General features: G+C 35.4%; 3 protein-coding genes across 7 annotated transcripts in view; 2 read left to right on the top strand and 1 right to left on the bottom strand.

Annotated features, from left to right (window-relative positions):
• The window catches only part of LOC138944837 (lachesin), a 45056-nt gene extending 29116 nt beyond the window's left edge, over window positions 1–15940 (top strand). For all 4 annotated transcript variants that reach the window (XM_070315893.1, XM_070315892.1, XM_070315895.1 and 1 more), the window contains exons 4-9: window positions 7035–7281; window positions 9757–9930; window positions 11868–11996; window positions 12321–12456; window positions 12704–12861; window positions 13319–15940. In XM_070315893.1, coding sequence (XP_070171994.1) covers window positions 7035–7281; window positions 9757–9930; window positions 11868–11996; window positions 12321–12456; window positions 12704–12861; window positions 13319–13674 — 1200 coding nt within the window. In that variant the 3' untranslated portion in view covers window positions 13675–15940. The remainder of the gene's footprint in view (window positions 1–7034; window positions 7282–9756; window positions 9931–11867; window positions 11997–12320; window positions 12457–12703; window positions 12862–13318) is intronic.
• Window positions 15941–15974: 34 nt separating this feature from the next.
• Window positions 15975–16803, bottom strand: Ksh (transmembrane protein 167A-like protein ksh). Its single transcript, XM_070315896.1, has 3 exons — window positions 16675–16803; window positions 16255–16370; window positions 15975–16148 (listed from the first exon to the last, which is right to left on the bottom strand). The coding sequence occupies exons 1-3, from the start codon at window positions 16675–16677 to the stop codon at window positions 16043–16045; spliced, it is 225 nt and encodes a 74-aa protein (XP_070171997.1). The 5' UTR covers window positions 16678–16803; the 3' UTR covers window positions 15975–16042.
• A 1617-nt stretch (window positions 16804–18420) lies between these two features.
• Window positions 18421–23592, top strand: LOC138942191 (polycomb protein Sfmbt). 2 transcript variants are annotated; one of them, XM_070312242.1, is made up of 10 exons: window positions 18421–18650; window positions 19286–19506; window positions 19618–19852; window positions 20330–20529; window positions 20593–20787; window positions 21015–21279; window positions 21412–22148; window positions 22251–22509; window positions 22593–22942; window positions 23054–23592. In XM_070312242.1, the coding sequence occupies exons 1-10, from the start codon at window positions 18629–18631 to the stop codon at window positions 23381–23383; spliced, it is 2814 nt and encodes a 937-aa protein (XP_070168343.1). In that variant the 5' UTR covers window positions 18421–18628; the 3' UTR covers window positions 23384–23592. The 2 variants fall into 2 exon arrangements, with proteins under 2 accessions (XP_070168343.1, XP_070168336.1); XM_070312235.1 differs by having other exon boundaries at window positions 19250–19506.
• Window positions 23593–24029: the final 437 nt, after the last annotated feature.

Genomic DNA, 24029 nt, shown 5'->3' with positions numbered 1-24029 from the left:
GGAAGCAGCTACTATCACTGACACAAGAGTACGATTTTGAAAGTGTGCAATTTTCAAGAGATTATAAAATCGCCTTTCACGACAAGTAGATAAAAATTCACGCGCGCGCGCACACACACACATACATTTGCACGCACACCGATTCAGCCGCTTTAACAGCGGCTCTTTCTCTCAGCGCTTTATCTTCGTGAAGTTCCTCAGTGTTTTCTCACTATTCTTGTGCTCGTCTCGACCGATCTTTCTAAAGCCTTCCTCCTAAACGAAAAAAAAAAAGACACTGGCAAGCTTTTAGTATCCGCGGCACCTTTTCAAGGGAGTAAAACGAGGCAAATCGCTGAGATGCACCGCGGCAGATTGGTGTCTCTACCTCTTTTTCCCCCGTCGACGTGAAAGACGAATCAAGAAAAAAATGGACGGAGATACCTTCTGTGAGATGTACGTGACGGCTACGATCCCTTAAACGTTCTCATTTGCACGATCGCGAAAGTCGAAACGCGCGCTCGAAAGAAATCAAAGCGTTTTTCTCGTATTCTAGCGTAAAGGGAGTACTAAACGTGAAATATAGAATACTTTCGCGTCGTTCTTGCTATACTTTTTGCTTTAATCTTCCATCGAATGTAGCCAAAATCTCTATTAATTTCTCTCTTTTTTTAATCAGATACTAACTAAAGAGCGTCATCGTATTAAAAATAATAAATTTAAATTTTTATCATATAAGAGTTGCGATCGGATTAATAACATTGCTTATTCGCATAATTGCGAATATTGACAAACTCAAAACGATTTAGATCAATTGACGTAAGATCATCCATTATCGGTGACTAACGGTGAAATAGGATAGGCGCGCGTACACTTCGGCCGATGAAACATAATAGCAAATATCCGATAAACATAAATCCACGAACGCTTCCTCGATATCCCTACATAATCCAATTATACTTCAGGCAATGTGCGCGAAAAGGAGGAAGATTGCGATAAATGAATATAAATATAGTAATATGAATAGCGAGAAGCGCGTTGAGACGAATTTAGTTGCTTATAGCAATTCATTTATCACTGTCAAGTCTCTCTCTCTCTCTCTTTTACTCTTTCACGAGATATCGTCCTTTATAGTTGAGCGAAGTTGTAAGTTTACTAAGTCATATCTCATTGCCCACTCAAGAGAATGTTCAGTTCCTTATTGTTCAGTGAACTTAACACGTTATATGTAACACGATCGCAACAGAAACACTTTTTTCTTGTGTCGTCGCGAGGCGCAATCACGAAATATTTTATAATACGTATATATATATATATATATATATATATATATATATATAGAGAGAGAGAGAGAGAGAGAGAGAGAGAGAGAGAAAGAAAGAGAGAGAGAGAGATTACTTTTAACAAGATAGTATTGTAATTAGAAAAATACTTATATATATTACGCTTTATTATAGATAATTTTTTAATACCTAAGAACTCTCTAAAAATCATATAGTTAATGTTTTCTTGAAATCAACAGGCTTGTATACTATATAACTATAATTAAGAACATGCCAATATAGCGCTTGAGATATTTTTTGTACAAGGAAGGAATTGTGTACACTGTCTCTCTATTTACAAGACAAGACCGATAAGAACCCATCGGCCCCCCCTGTGCTTCGTCGCTCGTCTTCTTGTACTTCCTCCGTAATACCAATTTCACCGTCAACAATACACGAGGAGAAACTTCGGAGTCTCTCTTTTTTCGCTCCATCTCCATCCCCATCTCATTCCTCCCCATCACGGTCTAGCGTCGTAGTATCCAGGCCGTTCCCATCAAGCATCGACGGAAGCATTTTCGGGGATGCCGAAAACGAAGAGGCAGAGGTATGTTCTGGCAGGCAGCAGCAACAGCGGTAGCAGATTGTTGGCGCAGCGAGGGGGACGCGAGCGGGCAGAATCGAGAGAAGAGAGGGTTGCGAGTTGGCCGGAGTGGTGTTTCCCCAGGGTAAGCATGAGCATATACTTGCCCGGGGCTTATTCAGACAAATCGGTGATTGCTGCGGAGGCGAGCGAAAAGGTAGCTCGCAGTCGCCGCTGCCACTACCATCACCATCACCATCATCCTTACTAACACCACCATCGACCGCCCGTTGCCTTTGCCATCAGCACACCGAATCGTGGCACTCGGCGCCGCAAACACGTTGCGCTTCCTATCGGTGCAATAGAACGAGACATTACGCTGAAATCTGTGAATGCAGGGGTAGAACGACAAAGACGAACGATCACCCAGACAGAGAAGTAACAGAGGCGGAAGTGGCAGAATAGAGAAGACTCCGTGCGATGTGAAGGGTGTCCGTGAGATGGTAAGTGAGAGGAAGAAAAAGAGAGAGAGAGAGAGAGAGAGAGCGCAAGCGGACTGAAGAGGAGCCAGGGAGAGAGAAGAATGATTGTTTCCATGATTACAATGGAGAGAGGAAGAGGAAAAGGGGAGACTGCCCGGGTAGGATAGGGCAGAGCGTAAGGGTGGCGGACGCGGGTAAAGCGGTATGGGGAGCAATCTCTTAGAGCTAACATAGATTCGTAGGACGGGGTCTCTCGAAATATTACGCCCGAGAGGTACCGACGACCGCCGCCGACGCGGACGTACCCACCGGGGAATTTCGTAACTGCTCGGGTAATGTGTGTCAGCCGTCGAGCCTGTCCGAAGTGCTTTCCCGGGGAAAATACTTTGCACCTCGTTTGGATGCCGGAAGATGCAGGAAGAGAAAGAGAGAGAGACACAGAGACTCGTTACGTCAGCTCGTAGCCGCCGGCACTGGTTCCGTCACGGACGATTCATGGAGGAAGATTTATATCCCAAGTACAAAGGAACGCGTAAGCCTCAGATTCAAGGTGCTAATGCTCTTACAAACACTAGCAGTGGAAATAGCGGTCGAGCGCGATTCCGTCCGTAGGAAAAGTATAGAACTCGTTTTTAATTTATCAACTTCGGTCAGAGAGAGAAAGTCTTTCTCTCTACGTCTCTTTCTGTTATAATGAACGTTTCTTGTTGCAACGGGCTAGCGTGGAAAATCCTCAGATAAAAGCGTACCGGAGACGAGAGTAGCACAGCTACGAACGAGAACGTATACGAATAACTAGAGAAATAGTATTTTAGTTATTAAATTAAGCAACACACAATGAAACTGCGCACTCGAGAGAAGTAATTCGAACTGCGATAAAAAGAAGGAATCGTGTACAACAATTGGTGTGCAACCTGGACGCTCAGTTTTCCCGCTCAAAGGCCTCAAACCGATTACACATCGCCTCCGAATATCTCGCTAATCTCATCAAGCTCTGTTCTGTGCGCAATCACTTCGCACGATTACTACCAATAGTAATTAAATCAACAATTAGTTACTTGTTAATTATCTGGGTATTATTTACTTAGTAAATATTAACTGTTATATATATAGTATGTTATAATTTCTCATATATTTTTGTTATATTACTGTACGCTTATAAAGATAATATCATAATCTAATGTTTCGTGCGATTAATATTTGTCCTCTAAATGTGATACATATTTACAAATTTATATATATATATACACACATACATACACAATATATACAATTAAATATATATAAATGCGTCATTATTATACAAATTAAATAAATATATAATTATTAAATGTCTTTTTGTTTGGACCGTTCATTATCGGATCAAATACTCATTAAGGCATCTCCCATCTATATTCATTTTTAATATATCAGTAGTAGTATGTGTATTAATATACATATAATATTGTATATTTAAATATTTCTGTTATTATGTTACATATTTAATTGAGAGATACTTTCAGCATACGAAAATGCTTTATGCAGGAACGAGCAGTTTACGTCTCTAACAGTCTAATTAATAGCGAAGTCTCTTTGATGCAAGGATTATCATTAAGCATCTTCAGCATCTACCATGAAAGCCGTTTTGATGTGAATGTAATCAATCGTCTTCCGAACATACGACGATAACGGCTAATTAAATTTTTAAAAATTAAATATTAAAATAAAAAATGTGCCTATTTATAAATTCATATGCAACTTATCTGCTTAAAATATCATTTTAGATATCAATAAATCTTTTATTGAGGTGCCATATATTTTCATTCTTCTATGTAAACGGATTCGATACGATATGTCTATAAAAGGGCGTTATTATATAATCTTTTATTTTTCAATGGGATGTCGAGCAAAAAAATTCCGATTAAGAATACACGCTGGAGAATTACAATTAAATATGTTCCGTATTATCAGAATCAACAAAGAAAAAAAAAAGAAAGAAAGAGACATTATTATATGTAAAACGTGCAGTGAAATAGAAGTCTCAGATTTATATTTCATTAATTATCCTTTCCAATCAGATATTATCCGGATATCCACCGGTTCTCAGAATCGTGACCATGCAAAATGCCGAACTAAGTCGCCGTTTGAGTTCTATGGAGCTTTTTCTCCGATAAGCGTGCCGTCTCCGCAGAGGGAGGACAGCATTATTCCTGGATAGCATCGAACGAATCGTTATCTTCTCCGTAGAGATAATGACTCCGCAACCTCGACGCCGATAATGCCCTCCCACTCTTTTCATAGACGAACTATGTCCCTTCATGACAATATACTTAAAGCGTCTTCGATTACGCTTCGATAACGAAAAGATTCAAACGGCGGTTGCCATCATCTCTCAATTCTCTCCTGTCCAGCTCTTTCCCATCTTCTACAGCCGCTACAGGCACGTAGCGTCTCGTTTTTCGCACAAATGGCTGTCTTTAGCGGAAACACGATTTATATTATTCTACATCGATTCGATTAAGCTATGCGGTGCACAGCTCGCCGCCTCCCCATTACCATGATCACAAATGATGCCGCTTTAGACAAAGGAAAATTTCTCCTATAGAAAGAATTACGGTATTGCAACGATTTTTCTAAAAGAAAGATATCAAACGCGTATACTCCATTTTTCTCGTTTTGAAATTTTGTGTCACAAAACATAAATTTAATTCCAAAGTCGCAATTTTATTTTTTTAATTAATTTTTTGTGTATCTTGATATATCATAGTTGTACATTTTTATATTTTGAGAAACAAGAGGCTTTGTAAAAAAACTTGATGTAAAAGTATTACTACCTACGTATATATATTATCCTCTCTGATCTTGTAAAAAAAAAAAAAAAAATTAAGATTTTACGTCAAACTAATTATTGCCAATATTGCATATTTATTGATTAATATTACGTTATTTCGTCTAATGTCCCAAAATTTGTTAAAATGCACGATTGAATGACAAGCTTTTGTGAAAACTGCTAGAATTTTAATTAACCTAATTAGTTTTCAAAAACAAGAAAAGTTTTTCATTATTCATGATTAAAAACGGATTAGATCTGGTTCTAACTGTACGATCAACTTATCAACACGTATCAGGTGAACGCAGTATGTGCCCTCAAGGCCAATTAACCATGTTTTCAGTGATCAACCCTTCGTCTAAGCTTGCCATCGAGGGTGTAGCTTGCGGCGAAGTACACGCGTGTCGCGCAGGTGTGTATGGATGACACACCACCAACCGGCGGTATCCCAGCGCGCGGCATGTAACCGGCTGCCCGCGTATGACCGAAGGTGGTTATGTGGGTCGCACAACAGTCACTTGAGATTAATTACCAAGTGCATCGTTAGAGATAACGCGGCGAAGGCTTGGTGGCGGCGGTTAAGTGAGGCGATGGCGCCCGATACGACGTTAAATTGAACCTTTCGTCACCGCTGATTCCTGCACCAACCCCATCCGACCTAACTCGACGCAACTCGAGTACAGTATGCGTACTTGCCTAAAAGCAATTACTGCCGACGTACACACGTACGCATGTGAACTCGATGATAACGCGCGATATAATATTGTTCGGCTAACATCTCGTTCGTACCGGCCTCGTCAAACCCGTAGCGGGATACGAGCGAAAGATGACATCCGATGTTAATCTCCGCGCGCGGTAACTGAATATCATTATAGGATGTGGACTGAGTTACATCTCAAGTTAATAGCCTGATTTTTCGGGAAAATTAGATTAGATTAGCGAGGGATGAGCGATAATTAAATCTAGGTTATCTATATGATTATATAAAATAAAGTGATATCGCACCTTCGAATTACACTTCCAAATATTTTTTAATAACATTCGCGGCTAGTATTCCTATTTCATTAGCTATGTAATAATAAAATTATTGTAAATTAATCAGACGGAAAATAGAAAAATAGCTAAGATATTTTAAAATTTTGAATTTCTTAAATACGCATTTCTTAATGTAAAGAGAAAAAAAATTTATTAATCAATTTATTATTTTAATATTTTTCTTTCCTTTCTTTCATAAAAGATCATCTTTGAAAAAAAGTTATGTCATCTAGCAATATTTCTTAGGTGGATACTTCATTAATGCTATCTATTTCACCAATCTTTGAAAATTAAAAATATTCGTGCACACTCTTACATACACAATTTCATTAAACTTGTATAAAAATATTTCCACGGTGAAAGAGAATAATTTAAGTAAAATTACTTCGTTTTTCCAATAATAATAATAATCTTCATTACTTTTTAAAGAAATAAAATAAATTTCAAATTGTCATAGAAAATTTTTATAAATTGGTAAATGATTTTGTTTAGTTGCAGGAAACCATCATATTATTCGTATTATTATACAATGTATCCCGTTATTAAAAGAAAATTATTGGCTTCAAATTGGCCAAATCTATCATTAAATGTTAATATGATCATAATGCATTTACGCGTATGATTCCCGTGGAAGTGGTATTCGCGTGTCGTTATCGAGGAATAATTTATGCAACCGTGGCTCTGAAAATTCCGCAACTAAATTTTCCATGAAATTTCAATCTACATAGGACTGGTATTCATTCGATGATTTAAATCTGTAGCCGCTGGGGAGAAGCAACCCCTTTTCGGATTTGATTCTCATAGCGACCGATTCAAAATATCCGCGAAATATCCCTCGCCGTTTTCATAAAAGAAAATTCCGATATTTGTATGCTGCTCCGTAGGTGGGATGGCTACGTGCCGAGGATCAGACGATATTATCGATGGGCGATCGCAGAGTCACCCACTCAACCCGTTTCTTCGTCACCCTAGAGAACGCCAAGACGAAGAACCAGACGCAGTCACGGGAAGACGAGGAAGCCACTTGGCAGCTGCATATCCGGGCGCTAAAGGAGGCCGACCGTGGTTGTTACATGTGCCAACTCAACACCAAACCCATGTTGAGCCAGCTGGGATGCGTGGATGTCCTAGGTATGCCTAATTGCACGCGTTTACGCGTGCCGCATTCCGGCCGACCAAGGTTTGCGGCTGTTAGCAGAGATGTCACGCACGCACGCACGCATTAGGTCTGGGCCATGCTTTAGGGCCGGAAAGTATGCGTGTCTCGCCGATGCAACGGCGCTCCTGAATAGGCTGCCGTACACGTGTGCAACATCGCGCATATCGCACAACATGAAGATTTCTCGTTGCACGTGTTATGCAAATCGCGCACGAGATGAGTAAAATATACCATTATATACCATACTGTGTTCTTGTGTAACTTATGATTGGAAGAGATTCAATTAATTTTCAAAAAAAGATTTAAAATCTTGATCTCTAAACTGATTCTCTTGTTTAATTTTGGAAATTGGAATTTGAAATAATTAAATTACATACGATGTACGTGTACAAAGTATTTATAAACCGGCTTAATTTGATTAATAAAAAATTACTACATTTGACAGGTGTTTTCTACCTGACATAATATCGATTCGATAGGAGTTAGTTTACAAGGAGCATTATATAAGAATGCTAACGTGCTTTAATTTATAATTTAATTAAACACGATAACAAAGTGCGAAAGTCTATCTGGCAGAAAGTCTGTCGGCGTTCTGCCGATCTTCAGTTGATGGATGTTCGTACTTTGTAGCTCGTGCGCAAACGTCAAACCAGATTGTTTCTATCAAATTTACATTACCTTCTTATAACGTTAATTACGGTGGCATAACACGTGCATCTCAATATTTGCTTCGCTTAGCTTCTACATCGGCAATATCCTAGATATGGCCGGAACTGCTATATGCTTCAATTTTGGCGTAAAACGCGCTCGTTGCGCTCTACTATGGCATCGTGAAATGCACAATTTCACTTTTATATCGCGCCGACGAGACCGGCAGCAGTTCCGCCCAAGTAATATCATCTAGTTTGTGCGTGGAAACGGGGCGAAAGATGAGCGGGGAATGCGTTTTATGATGTGCGTGTATGCCTTCGTTCATCATCGGATACCAAAAAGCGGACTCTCGCTGCCGAATAGAATGAAATTCCTTTGTGTAGAAACACGAGAAAATGCCATTCTCTTTTATTTTTCATCGGCCAATTCGTCCGTACGTGTGTGTAGCGTGTACGTTATACTGTGACATACTTGTGCCCAGCTTGGATCATTGTAATTGAAACGAATTCTTCGAATTGGATGGAATTCTATCAGGAAGAGCTTTCTCTCCTTCCTCCTTGAAGAGAGGAGAATGTCCCGCTGATATTTCATTTCCGTTGAGTGTGACGGGAATGATTTCGAGATGATTTTACGGTCGTGTTTGCCAATGTCACAGGCAACGTCTCGGTTAAATGGAGTTAAAACGACGGCAATAACGATTCTTGATAGTCCTTATATCCCCGCCCCCGCCGGTGTTCGTTCGCGAAACCTCGTTCACGGTCCAACGTCGAAAGCACAGACGCCGAAGAGACTTATATGAAGACGTATCGTTTCGCACAATGCGCGATTTCGATCCAATTCGTAAATTGTTTCGTTGTTGTAAACAACGTCGGGTGAAATTGCATCATAATCCTCGAACACATTGAATTTGTGATAAATGGACGCGCGTGCGGTATCGAGAAAATTCGTTTCATTTGACAAAGGCTGCGTGATAACATTTAGTATACTTTACATTCCGTGCACACAATGCAATCCAGAAAATACGCTTGTTATATACAAATGTTTTATTATTCTTTTGTTAGCGAGCTTTACATGTGCTTCTGGTGTCCGATCCGATACAATAACACAATGCAGTAACACAATGAATTATGACGAAATATTAACTCAAAAGAGTTTTGCAATCGTTTTTTTTTTTTTTTCCAAGCGCGATTAAAACATGTGCAGTAGAATTAATTTTTCATATTGCATTTCAGAACAGACTACAATTGAATAGCTTACTTCGAAAAATGCGTGAATAACGAGAAATTAATTTTATAGCGGATATAGAATTATATCGATGTAAATATTTTTGTTTTATAGCCATAAATTTTTAGCCATAACGTATCCTTCATAGTCCTCGTAATTCACTATGATATTTATTGTGTAGTATGTGTGTGCGAATTAAACAGTATCATTTTTTCTTATCATAGACAGTGATGCTTCTTCTAGTTTGAAGTATTTTTATTCAACAAAATGTATTTTATATATATTTTTATCTTATGTGTATACTATGATTAATATACACTCACATTCTGCAATTTTTTTCTAGAGTTTAGCATCTTATTGTGCATAATTTTTAAATAAAAGATGTATGAATGTATTGCACAAAAAGATCAGACAATTAAAATCTGAGATGTGTGAAATATGTGAGAAATATTTCCAACTTTATTTTAGAGCGAATAATTTATGTGATATTTTCGCGTAATTGTTTAATACGATTTTAAGAGTTAAGTTTCATTATCATGTCTAATTTGGCAATATTATCCTCTCTTTTTTAGTGCCACCCGACATCCTGAATTCTGGCACCTCGGACGGCGAGGTCTCCGTTCTCGAGGGTGAGAACGCCACGTTGTCGTGCAAAGCATCCGGACGGCCACCGCCTCGTGTGTTCTGGCGTCGCGAGAAAAGTGATTTCATACTCGTGAGGGGTTCTCATGATCCGTTGGTACAAGGTAAGATATCGCCCTTATATTCCGAGGATCCCAGAATTGTCACTCCCGGCGATCCTCGTAATCATCGTCTCTTTGCGACGACGACGTGCTCTGCCATATGAAATACGCGTTGTTTTGGAATAAAGTGTCTCTTTTTCTGCAACCCTCACGCGTATGGTATTATTTACCTCTTTATTTACGTCATGTTCTATTCTACAGATTTGTTTATTTGATTATTTATACACAAGATTTATGACTTTATATACGCCCAATAAATAATAGATAGAAAATTTTCTCTAGAATGGGAAGAAAGCATTCTCTCTCTCTCTCTCTCTTCGCTCTCTTTCTCTAAAAAAAAAAAAAATTGTAAAAATATTTCAATCATCTTTATTTTAATTTCTAACACAAACAAATGTTTCCTGCACTTTTCGCAATTAAAATAATCACAGTAATTAGACACATGTCAATCAAACGTATGGTTGAGCGTTTTAAGGGGAGATGAAAATATCGTTAGTTCATACACGTAGGTGATCCCGATCAAAAGCAATTACGACAGAACACGTTCCATCGAATAGAGATTAGTTTGTCCGCAATGACTTTCAATATCCCTCGGGCACGTCGAGTCACGCTGCATTTTGCAAGACATCTGCACTCGAGGAATTTTGTGCAGTTGCAATGGATCGCGCAATGCGAATAAATCGCGATCGGTCAAAAAAAAAATATTTGCAACATCATATGAGTGCCAATGGCTCATGCGGAATTAAAGGAGTATGCTTGTACAATCATTGACATTCAATTGGAATGATGGCGCTAGAGAGATAAATTTTAGCAATCAATCGATTTTTGATATATCACCCTGCGTATCTCGAAGTATAACGCGACATACTGTTTACAGTGTGCGTTTGAACGACTTTCATAAATTCAATGTATACAATTTCATTCGTCATATACAGTTTTCAAAGTCTTGTAACATTGATCTGCAGATTTGTAATAATATAAAATCTGATACGCATGTTATATTTTACACAGTTATATCCTACGTATATAAATAAAAATATTAATAACATTAACATCATATATAAAAAATTGAGAATCGTGATATTATATAATATATGTAAATATTATGACACACATTCTTTCTGTGCTATTGTTAATATAATGAAAATAATTGTAATTTTTTTCCCCGCAAGAAATAGATTTGGTTTCTGTCATGATTTATTTAATGAATATTAACAAAAATCTGATATATAATAATAAAATTCTAAAATAAAGAGACGTTATTTCCGTACGCGACAACGCAATCAGACATTCGACAATTATTAATTTAATCCAAGTTACTGCAGTATTGCACGAATTCGTCAGCTGTCGGCACAAATCGTGCATCTTGTATTTTCGATCGATCTTATTAAACTTCTGACACATTTTGTCGCGAACATGGAACGACATGTTCCACGTGTGATTTATGTCGGCCATTCGTTCGATAATAATATAATTCATTATCTTTCAGTTATTCAAAAAGCATATCTACTACATATACGCTAATGCAATTTTTCATTGGATAATGGAAAATGTAAATACATAGTAGAAATATGAATTTTTAAAATTTCATTATCTCTTTTCTTTTATAATTATATAAACGGTATATTTTTGTAAAATAATATTTAAATGTATAAACTAATATTATAAAAATTCTTCTAATAAAATATTGTGGTTTCGGATTAAACAAATTTGCGTGTATCCCTTGATATTAAGATAAAAATATTAACACAAGCTTACTACCACCAATGCAATAAAGTCCAGCGACAGAATTTATTGCAAATTCATATTCTGCTTATAGTTGCGTACCCCGGAAGACATATTTCGTGAATAATTACTTAGGCCGCGTTAACACGTCGGCTTATATGGTCGACGAGGGAGCAGCTTTCAACGAGATATTCATATAACGTACGATTTTCTAGTGTACAACCTGTCCGGCGAAAGGCTAGAATTAACCAGAGTAGACAGGAGGCAAATGGGGGCTTATCTTTGCATAGCGAGAAACGAAGTGCCTCCGGCAGTCAGCAAGAGGGTTAATTTAAAAGTAAATTGTGAGTACTTGACAATGTTTTATAACACTTTACTTGACGATGTCAAAACAAGATTGAAATCAATTGACAAACAGAAAACTCTGTTTATCCAATTTAACGTTTATTTTTTAGACAAACAGAAAGAAAGAGAAGACGTATTTTAATAGTATTACTACGTTATCACAAAAAATATGAACGAAAATTTAAAAAAATACGACGTTCTTTATACTAGCAATTAAATTACATTCCCTCTCTCTCTCTCTCTCTCTCTCTCTCTCTCTCTCTCTTTCATACGAATACAATAATAAATAATAGTATTTCTCATTTCACCCATTACCCTTTTAGTCCCTCCCAGCGCAAAAGCACCGAATCAGCTACTCAGTTCTCCCCTGGATACAAACGTGTCACTAATCTGCTTAATCGAGGCTTATCCCAAGACGATTAACTTGTGGATGCGGAAGGAACAAGTTATCATGAGCGGGTATGTGCTGAGACAATATTGACAATTTAGTCTGCCAGGCATAGTTCGTAGCCGTTGTTCGACAATCTCGTTGACAATAGGAAGCAAAATCGTTTCACCCCGCTTTTTGCTAAATCACGCTCGACCTAGGTCACTGCAATTTCGGATATCGATCCTGGCGGCGATCCGATTATTCTAACGAGATATCGAATAACGGAATCTATTCACCCTATCTCGGACATTAAATCTAAGTGATATGTCAATGTAGAGGCAGGTACGAAATCGACGAACGAGGAAACCCCGACGAGGAATGGAAGACGACGATCGTGTTGAAGATAAGACGCTTGAAGAAAACGGATTTGGGTGAATACACGTGCTCAGCCTCCTCAAGTATGGGAAAAGCCGAGGCGACTCTCAGGGTATACGGTGAGTAGTTTTCCACGTATAAGACCGAATGAATACGTTATTCTCTTTGGGACAGAGATGCGCGCAATATCAGATTTATAATTACGTAAAATTTGCAATCGATCGACATTTTTTTAGTATCGATAATTATTATCGTGCGTCGCAAATAAAGATTAACCAAATTTCGAAACATAATTAAATAATATTATATGTACTTTACTAATTTTTCAATCACGAAAACTTGAATAACGTAAATATTATTGATACAATATTTAAAGAGCCTTAAAACGTGTGACCAGATAGTAATGATAAAATAAAGTACATGTAAATTTTTCATCGTAGTTTTTAAACATAAAAAAAGATCAATAGAAAAGTTAAAAAAAAAACATACATAAAAGTATCTAAAAAAAGAGGCAAACCCACGAAAAGCGGTGAGCGTTTGGTTCATCCTGACCATAATTCGTGTAAATATTTTCAGAGATCGAACGCGTGACCGTACCCAGCCGCGTCACCTCGACCAGTAACAAGCGAGTGAACCAAGGCAAGTCAAAGTCCGGGCAAGGGACCATGGGCAATCGAGTTTTCCATCAGCAGGTGAGCACGCCGGCGATGCAGAAGAGCACCGCGCGATTGATCTACAACAGATACGCGACCACGTCGACCACCGCGGACCCGCGCGCTCCCTTAATCAAGGACTACGATAACGCTTTCAAGCACAACAACCGTAACGATAACCAGCACGATTTCAAGGATCGCAGCGATGCGTCCGCGATCATCGCTAGCAAGCGAATCGTTTTGCCGCTCTGTCTCATATTGTTCTCGACAGTGCGATAAGACACAAGATAATGACGATGACGGCGATAACGAGGGAAGTTAACCCACCGCGAAAGGAGTTACTTTGTGAGACGGTATGGAATCGCGTTCATCGATCCGATAGGATGACGAGGATAAGCGACAGGAAGAGAATCTCGCAACGCGGGGGGAATTCTCAGACAACGGCGATTACGATATAGAAGTCTGGAGTGGCAAAGAACTGCTCGTTTTAATTATAGATCGATGTTTTTAACAGCACGAAAAAGATCTTAGGGATGCGAAGACTTGGACACTTTTACGCGTGGTAGGATAGGGGAATAGGGAGAGTTCTGATCCGCTAATGAGGGTGAATGTTGCCCAAGATAACCACTGCGGATTTTTCCGGAAAGACGCTTACGAATGTATTTTTTATGACCCTTTTATCCGTTGCTAACGTGCGAAAAGTTCGGAGACAAAATGTGCTTTTTGATTAGACTAAATGTAATATAATCTGCATATTTTTAACTTTCGGATAGCGAGACGCTTGACATGATCTATCCAGATTTGTTAAAATGTTTTCTAATATTATCTCAAAATAAACTTTTTTATTAATTTTATTGTATCAATAATTTTTTTTCTCTCTTGGTAATAACAAAACAAAAATAAATATAAAAATAAATAAATAATAAAAGAGCAAACTATGACTAAAATATAACTATTGAATAAAAAAAATTGGATGAAAATACAATATAAAAGTATTTTAACGTTATATAAATAAACAATATTTTTATCTCTCTCATTTCTTTACAATTTATATAAAAAACATTAATGTTTTAAAGATTTCGGTTCCGACCACTATTGTCCGAGAGTTAAGGAACACAAAGAGAAATTTTTATTATCCAATGGAATAGTGATAATTTTTTTTTTATGGGATTAATAAATAACTTGAAGGAATTTTATAATGTTAGCGTCAAAAGCCTTATATATGCAGGGTGTCTATCTCAAATGAACTGTCACTATCGTTAACGAGGGATAACTCGCAGAATTTAATTGCTTATGTACGAATTGTAATCGCAATGTGGATATATCTCATAACGATAGCGGCGATTCAGTTAAAGTGAACATCCGTTATGTTACCATTGTAATATGTCTTCATCGATAAATCACTCGAGTTTTCTGAGCAATTGCGCGATCGTACCCAAATGCAGACAAATAATTAGCATACTAATTTGTATGTAAGAAATAAGACGATATAATATCTTTGTTTATTGTGATGTAAGAAAGCGAATTGCGATATTATACTTGGCATCTTAGCGATAGTTATCTCACGTCATATCCGAAATAAGATTCATATCGCATATAACATAGCGCATATAACATACAAACACTTTAGAAGAATATTATAAGTATCATATTTCAATTATTTTATGTATTTTTTAAAATTATTATTTGTAGACAAATACTGTACCTTATGTCGGTGATGAAGTAAGACCACATTATAGATATAGTATAAGTGGTTGATCGCAAAGAATGACCGATATATTGCTTTTTAGATAAAACGCGTTATAAATTGGCTTTGTCATGCCAATTTCTGTATAGGATATGCTCATCTTAAGAACAGCATATGTACAATTCAGTGATGATAAATATAAATAATGGAGTATATATATATATACAATATATACATATCTGTGTGTACGTTATTATATACAAACTTACCAGGAATTGACAGCAAATACTCTTATATATATTTTAATAATTTCTAGCAATGTTACAAATATTATTTAATATTGATTATTTTTAATGTTCCTTGCGAAACTACAGATCATATCTTGCTATGTAATTAAGACAACTGTGCCAAGTGATATCAGCAAAATGTTATAGAGCATTAAAATTGTAAGAATTAAGGGAAAGTGATTCGATAATCTATATATAATACTGCAATATCTATCAATATGGAACGCAAGTCTTAATTACATCACGTGATTTATTATCATGGAAAACGTAGCATATCCCAGACAGAGCAAAAATATGTTAAATGTACCTATTCAATGAACCTTGTATATCACAGAGAATGCTCAATATAATAACTTTACAATAACTATGTTAAAAGAATGTTGTTGTTTAAGGACGGAAAATACAAGAATACAATGAGAAAATGTGCTCAAATTGGATAATATAGCTTTGGGGAAAAAACGTGTTGACAAATAAGAAAAAAAAAAGAAAGAAAGAAAGAACCATCATACATTTAGCAATGACGTTCGTTTTGACTTCAAGTCTAGCTTAAACGAATGTATTTTTATGTATTATTGAAACGACAAATATAGCTGTTTGTCACCAAATGAATATTAAAATTGTTTTTTATTCTCACCTCTGGCCTTTATACATAAATATTTTAAGCTACATTATGTTATGACCAAAACAAAATACTAAAGGCCATAAAGACGCAACAAAAAGCTACATATGGGCTTTTTCTTTCGCCAATCCTAGCACATTTCCAAAAAGTACCCTGAAAACTAAAAACAAAAATTCAGTAAATATATATCTATAGATTATGTATATCATTATGTATAGATGTATATATATATATACACTCATCTGCTTAATATAAGTTGTACATACCCAACCTTTCCCAGACGCTTGTCGAACAAATTGGGCATCAGTGATCTGATATAGGTACAAGTACATATCAGTAGTAGTATTACAGTCAACAGGCTCTGAAAATTAAATATGGCAGACTGCCAAACAAGACTATATTAGTACGTTTGCAAAAATGTTCATCTCATTTATAAAAATTCATCGCATACATTGAGTGATGCAATAGCATTATTATCATTTATATTAACAGCGGCAAAATGTTAATTCTTATTTTTCACACGAATAAAATATTTTTTCTAGTAATAATAACGTTTCACACACAACGTGTTTAGGAATTCAAGCTTGTTGATATTATACACCTATCAGCTAACTTCTCGTATATAGGTTATACACAATCCCTTAATTTAAAAATATCAGTCATAATCTCGAAATGTTTATAATTACCATAATGTGGGATTACACGAATTGTTTGATTCGAAAAATCGTAGATAAAGTAAATTTGAAAAACTTCTGATATATTATTACAAATTCTCTCATGTAAACAAAACTACGTCTTTCACCTTCGCGCATAACGTATCGCGCATGGCACATTTATTACACTATATATATACACATACAACATCTCTCATTCGGCAGAGACAATAAAATTGTGTAAATTAACAATGGAATGTGATTGCATTTTATTTTCAGATCAAACAAATTAATAGATATTACAAAATGGCAATCAATAGTTTGTTTTGTTGAACATTCTGAGATTAGATGTATTGAAAAATATTCAATGTAAGGGATGTCATATCTTTTCCGATTTTTAAAAATATATTTTATATATATTTCAAGATGTATCAGAAATTGAACCTGCTTGAAAAAAAAAACGTTGTTCTCCTCTTATTCTTTTTCTTTAAAAAATCGTATTTTAATGCAATAATTTTATATAAATAATATATGATATATATATATATATATTTTTTTTTTTCAATATATCTAATCTCAAAATATTCAACAAAACAAACTATTTTAATTGCCATTTCGCAATATCTATTAATTTGTTTGATCTGAAAATAAAAATATTATATGTAAATATTTATATATATATATTCTTTTCTAGCGTATTACATTTTTATATATTAAAACTAATCTTTGTATTAAAATAACAGCCGTCAAAATAACGCTAGTGGTGTGTGATAAAACACTATATTAACATATAATTTTTACTAGAAAAGAAAAAAGAAGAAAAATTTAATATTCCGTATCTTTCTCTCGACACTTTTCTGATATTATTCGCTTATTTGCAATATTTATTTTCCGTAGGTTAATTTTTTAGTAAAATTTTATTAATACGTATAACATAATACCTGCAGCAATCGAGCAGAATCCACTTAACGGAGATTGTCAATATAAAATATAAACGATCGCACGATATACTTTTTCTCGAAACTTCCGATATTTTTTCTGGCGTTCCCGATATTTTTGTACGCGGTTTCTGCCGTTACTATACTTTACGCGAAATTTATTCTCAATAATTTAAACTCGTAACTCAAGCATATATTAACTTATGCTTAACTTATGCGGGCAAAAACATTTTTTACTTATCGCGCGAAAAGTGACACGATAACAGGTCAATTTTTCACTCTTATAAAAAAAAAAAAAAAACCGATACGTTAATTAGTTATAAATAACGTTTTCGCGTTCTATCTACATGATCTATATATACCAGAAATAAAAGGCGAATATTAGAAAAGATTTTTTCTCACTAGTTAATACGTTTCACGAATATTCGTTAGATAATCGATTCGTTGCTCTTGTTGATATATTATAGATCGCGTATGTACGACGCAAATGAGAATGGCTAAAAATTCGGATCAACTCTCGAGATAGTAAGTATTTTGAGATTAGTGTCACTTGATCAACGTGATACACATCCCGCGTTCATTATAAAACGTAAATCCAAGAAAGATGAGATTTGCTTTATAGAGAATTCACACTGTGACCAACATTTATACTATCCATTTGAAATATTTATTTCTTTAGGGACAAAATTATAATCTCTAGAAAATCTATTCTCCTATTGGATATCGGAATGTTACATATACATCGAACAACCGGCTTAATGTAAATCCGCCAGAGTCTCTGGTATTATTCCGGGAATTGCCAACCCTGCTAGAGAAGACGAAAATAGTGGGGGCGAAGCGAACGGCCTACCGCCGAATGTTTTGCCCTATTGTTCAGGGATGTCGCGAAAAATGATGGATTTCTATTGAATTCGAGTTAGGTAAAGCGGGATCCGAGCGGTAGAGATGTGTTTTATGCTTATCGAGATGGGACAAGTTCTTTGCGACGAGCGCAGACTGCGGTAATACTGGTTAAAAACGTCGAGAAACTCAACGGACGACTCTTTGTCATGGACATGCAAGCTTCTAATGGTACGCACTTGTTTTCGTATGCGGCTTAATTCGAACGCGACCGGCCGATCGTTTCTCTTCGGCGATACGACAGTTCGCTGATCGATCTTCGTATTTATATGTTTGCTAAGCAATCACGAGACTATTAGACGTACGAGAAGAATGCGACGATGATAGGAAGGTTAAATAAAAGTATGTGCTCTCTCCAAGATTTCCTAGCGTCGCTTTTCGCTAATCTAAACGCTAATGGAAAATTTACACAAAAAAGCGCGGCAATACAGCGAAATTCATAGTCTTGATAATAGTTTTACGATTCTGTTCTATTTCACGATAGATATGCTAAGTAGAAATTTATAATCTACAATTAGTTAAGATTCATCAAAATCAAGATCAGCATCCAAATGTAGATCGAGTAATCTTTAATTGATAATATCGTTCATATCTCTCAATAGTTTTACATGTTATTCAGGTGGAATTCTTTATTTTTGAATATAATATTGTCGTATTTTTTCCTATGAACAGAATTCACAAAATATTTTTATGTTTTTAACGATTAGAGTAGTAGTAGTAACAATTGGCGAATCATGCGAATGTAGGAATGGATATGTGTATGACTACAGTGTATACTTCCATCCCTGGATTGCCTGAACAATTAGGGATGGTATGGATGGGAGATATGATGATGGGAGAGCCCACTCATGAACTCATGCTGGATCCTCGTCAAGCTGAAAGCCCTTTCTTCTCTCATGGTTCACATCCGTATGAAGATCTCAGAAATCACATTGCTCCCATGGTACGCTATATACCGCAACAATTCCCAAATGAGTGTTCAGAACCTGATGAGGCAATGGAAGCTGTAGACTCTCATGAGATACAAGTAAGTTTTGTGTTCTTGCTCAACAAAAAATAATCCATGATGAATTATAATAAATTTATGTACATATATATTTTTTTATTACGTAATATTACGATTTTCTTGCTGTTAAAGGAATATGATTCCCAACCTGAAAGGCCAGAAATGAATGAATATTTAACATTAGAAGATTACATTGGTGATGAAGAACGCGAACAAATTGTGAGCAATGCAGCGACTCAAACAACTCAAGACAATCGCAACCGAAAAATAAAGCCTATAAAGCATCCTGGACTTGTTTTAAAAACGCCAATTGCTTATCAACCTCATACCGATCTAAATTTTATTCCTATTCGTAAAGATGGTATAGGTAAGCATAATCATTGCAAAGATAAGGCATATCTTTATACATTTATACATGGAATGCATACTGCTGGACAAAATGATGAAGGATTATAAAAATTGGAATATAAGTTTATTATCTTAAATATATTAAATAGCACTTCATATAACAAATAGAGGTATCAACTTTAATGTTACAATAAATTAAATAAATAATATATTGAATGTTTAACTTGAAAAGAAATAATAAAGTTTGAGATAAACAATGGAATATGTTATAAGACATATTTTATGAAGAGTATAGAGAAACATTTTAATTGAAGATAAGACTACAAAAAAAAAAAAAAAAAATTGAATTTTGTGCAAGATAATTGTTTGAACATGCAATATTTTCTTATCATAATAAAATTCATTAAGTAAAATAATTGGAATTTTTGTGTCAAATATTGTTTATTTAATCAAACTTACCAGTCTATTCTTATTTGGATTTATATGTATTTTACAGCTGTTTGCGAAAAATGTGGTGCTATTGGAGTGAAACATGCCTTTTATACAAAGGAGCGTAGATTTTGCAGTAGAGCATGTGCACGTTCTTCAGAACATACAGCACCTACTGCTGATTCGACATATAGTCCATCTCATTCAGTGGACCAATCAGTATCTGGAAATCCAGCATCTCTTAATGAAACGAAAGTATCAACGGATGTAAGTTAATATTGAATTCATTTGAAAATAGAAAAAAAAAACTGTAATGTTTCGATTTTCCAGATGATTATAAAGGAAGAAATAGATATCAAGGAACCTATGGAATCAGAAAAAGAAAAAGTTAAGTTAGAGCCGGTAATGCCCGAGGATTTACCAGTTAGAAAAAAGCGAACAGCGGAAATGGCGGGTTCTTATGATTGGACGCCACAACTTGTTGAACCTGGATTTTGTGCTGCACCAGTCTCTTGTTTTAAACATGTTAGTTTTTCTGAAGAGCTTTCTTTATTTTGTATTTTACATACATATATATAGTTTTAGAATAGAAAAATATACATGACAAAGATATACATACAGTAGCAACAACTTATTTAAATGTGTGACAAAATGTTCTCATATATTTGTTATATATAATCCAAGCATTTATACAACCCTATTGTTACATCTTTATACAATCCTATTATTACATCATAAATTCTTCTTTTTAGGCTCCTATATCTGAAATATGGGATAATATCACTGTGGGTATGAAAGTAGAGGTAGAAAATACCGACTGTGATGAAGTATGCGAGGCTTTCCCAGATTCATTTTGGGTTGCAACTGTATTACGTATATGTGGATATAGAGCTTTGTTAAGGTATGAGGGTTTCGGACACAATGCAGATAAAGATTTTTGGGTGTCGCTTTGTTCTAACGACATACATCCCGTTGGTTGGTGTGCCACAATTGGAAAACCTCTTATTCCACCTAACAGTACGTAATCGAAATTATTTCTAACAAAATGACATTGTGCGGGCTAGAAGAAATACATTGAGAAAAACGATTATTAATCTTAAAAAAAGTTTGTGTAAGAAAAAGATCTGATGTATCAAATTATTTTTGCAGCGATTGCAAACAAATATAAAGATTGGAAGGATTTTTTAATGAGACGATTAACCGGTGCAAGAACATTGCCGACAAATTTTTACAATAAGGTGAACGATAGCATGAAATCTCGCTTTCGATGTGGACTTCATTTGGAAGTGGTAGATAAAAACAGAATCTCGCAAGTAAAAGTTGCGACAATACAAAAAATTGTTGGTAAACGTTTGCATGTGAGATATTACGATTCTTCTCCGGAGGATAACGGTTTTTGGTGTCACGAAGATTCACCTCTCATACATCCCGTCGGTTGGGCTAAGAGAGCGGGACAGACGCTGGATGCATATCCCGAATATTTAGATCGAGTTTCTAAATCAAAATTATCCGAAGACGACGCAACGGAGAATCTTTTTCATGTGCCAAAGAATCATCATATACATCTCGGATACACGTTTAGAGAAGGAATGAAAATAGAGGCCATCGATCCGCTCAATCTTTCGGCTATCTGCGCGGCGACAGTTATGCGAGTTTTAAAAGAGGATTATATTATGATTCGCATCGACACTTATGATGAAGACGCGAGCGGTGCCGATTGGTTTTGTTATCATTCGTGTTCGCCTTGCATTTTTCCAATCGGGTTCTGTTCCCAACACGGTTTACCGTTGACGCCACCAAAAGGTTATGATCCTACAACATTTACATGGGATGCATATCTAATGGAGACTAATACTGTACCCGCTCCTATGCAATTGTTTAATTGGGTAATTTTTCTATACATTTTTTGATATAGTTTGCAATTTTTGTTTATATCTTGCAATTTTTGTTTATATCTTGCAATTGCGAATATTTTCTATATATCTTAGGATATTCCTCAACATGGATTTATCGAAGGAATGAGACTTGAAGCTGCTGACTTAATGGATCCTAGATTAGTTTGTGTTGCTACTATTACTAGAGTGATTGGCAGATTACTACGAGTACATTTTGATGGTTGGGAAGATGAATATGATCAATGGTTAGATTGTCAAAGTCCGGACATTTATCCCGTTGGATGGTGCGATCTTGTCGACCACAAGTTAGAAGCGCCGCGAAGTGTACTCATTAAAAACACTAGTCCTACTGGTAAGTATCACATATATTTATGCACATATTGTTTAGGGTAGATTAAGTATGTATATCATATATATGAAAATATATTTTCATAGTAAAATCACCAAGAGGCCTTAAACGTAAAGCTAAGAGAAAATTGAAGAAGAGTAGCAAGATGTTTTGCTCCAAAAATATACTACCTCGTCAAAGCGAACGTATTAGTATGGCTCGCGAACGCGGGCGAGAATTGGAGCCTGCTCAAGGAACCAAAATTGAAAGAGAGCGTGATTTAGAGAGTCTACCAGAACAAAGAAGCAGAGAGCCGGAAACAGCGGAAGAACCGGCTGGTCCCGATCAAACCTTACCCAGTCCTACCACTGGTCAAGGTCAAGCATTAAGTGACACGCAAAGCGAAGTACAGAGTCCTCCGCCACCTAAAGAAAGAACTGCTACGTCATACATCAATGTAAATAATCTAATATTTGTATATAAATTTATTTCTTTCAAGTATAAATATACCATGTTAATTAAAATTACTATAAATGGAACTAAATTCTAATTTATTTGATTCTTATAGGTTACTTCAGCAAGTAGTAAATATATACCGAGACTAGCAGATGGTATACAAAAAAGTTCGGAATCTGGTGATCTAGTGCCATCTGAATGGAATGTTTTTGATGTTGCACAATTTCTTCGTGTTAATGATTGTGCAACATATTGCGATAATTTCAGTAAACGTAAAATAGATGGAAAGACATTGCTGACTCTCACTAAGGACCAAATAATAGACCTAACAGGTTTTAAAGTTGGACCTTCTTTAAAGATATATGATTTAATTCAGCAATTAAAAATCAAAGTGAATCCAGCTCAGGAAAGGTTGAAATTAGGATTGAAGAAATTATTATAACAAAACTAGTATATAGTTAGCGCTATAATTAAGTTCCATCATTATGCAAATTAGACATGGATTTACAGGTAAGGCATGTGAAATAACGATAATTAAAATTATCTCTATCTCAATATGATTACATGTTATTTGTTACATACTTTACTAATGTACTGAAGGAATGTTTATATATAGATTCTTCATAGTTTAAAACAAAAGCGTAAAATTTAGATGCCATATGATCTATTATGATTTAAAGGAGTACTCTGCGTTGTGATTTTATTTTTATCCTTAAATTCATAAACAAATTATACTCTATTAGCTATTTGTTAATTTCAAAATGAAAAAAAGAAAAAATATATAAATCTACATTGAGATCATTTAAGCATTAAGTACAATAAAAATATTTAGTATTAAATGTACAATGCTTGAATACAAGCAGAATATAAAGTAATCTATTTTTAATAGATGTAACAACAAAAATTGTTGTTTCATTATTAAAAGGATATTAACAGTTAATATATGCTTTAAATATTTATTATATAATTCTATATAATTATTGTTTTTCTTGCTTGGTTTATTTTATTTTTATATTTTATTATGAATGAAAATAATAATAATAATAATAAACAAACATGTGCTAGTACTCTGCGTTGATACCACTGCT

Source organism: Polyergus mexicanus, unplaced genomic scaffold (genome assembly GCF_030449975.1).
Source record: "Polyergus mexicanus isolate NDT 795.1 unplaced genomic scaffold, iyPolMexi1.0 SCAF_2, whole genome shotgun sequence".
NCBI lineage: Eukaryota > Metazoa > Arthropoda > Insecta > Hymenoptera > Formicidae > Polyergus > Polyergus mexicanus.
The sequence above is the reverse complement of the archived record's forward strand: the minus strand, read 5'-3'. Positions and strand labels throughout refer to the sequence as shown.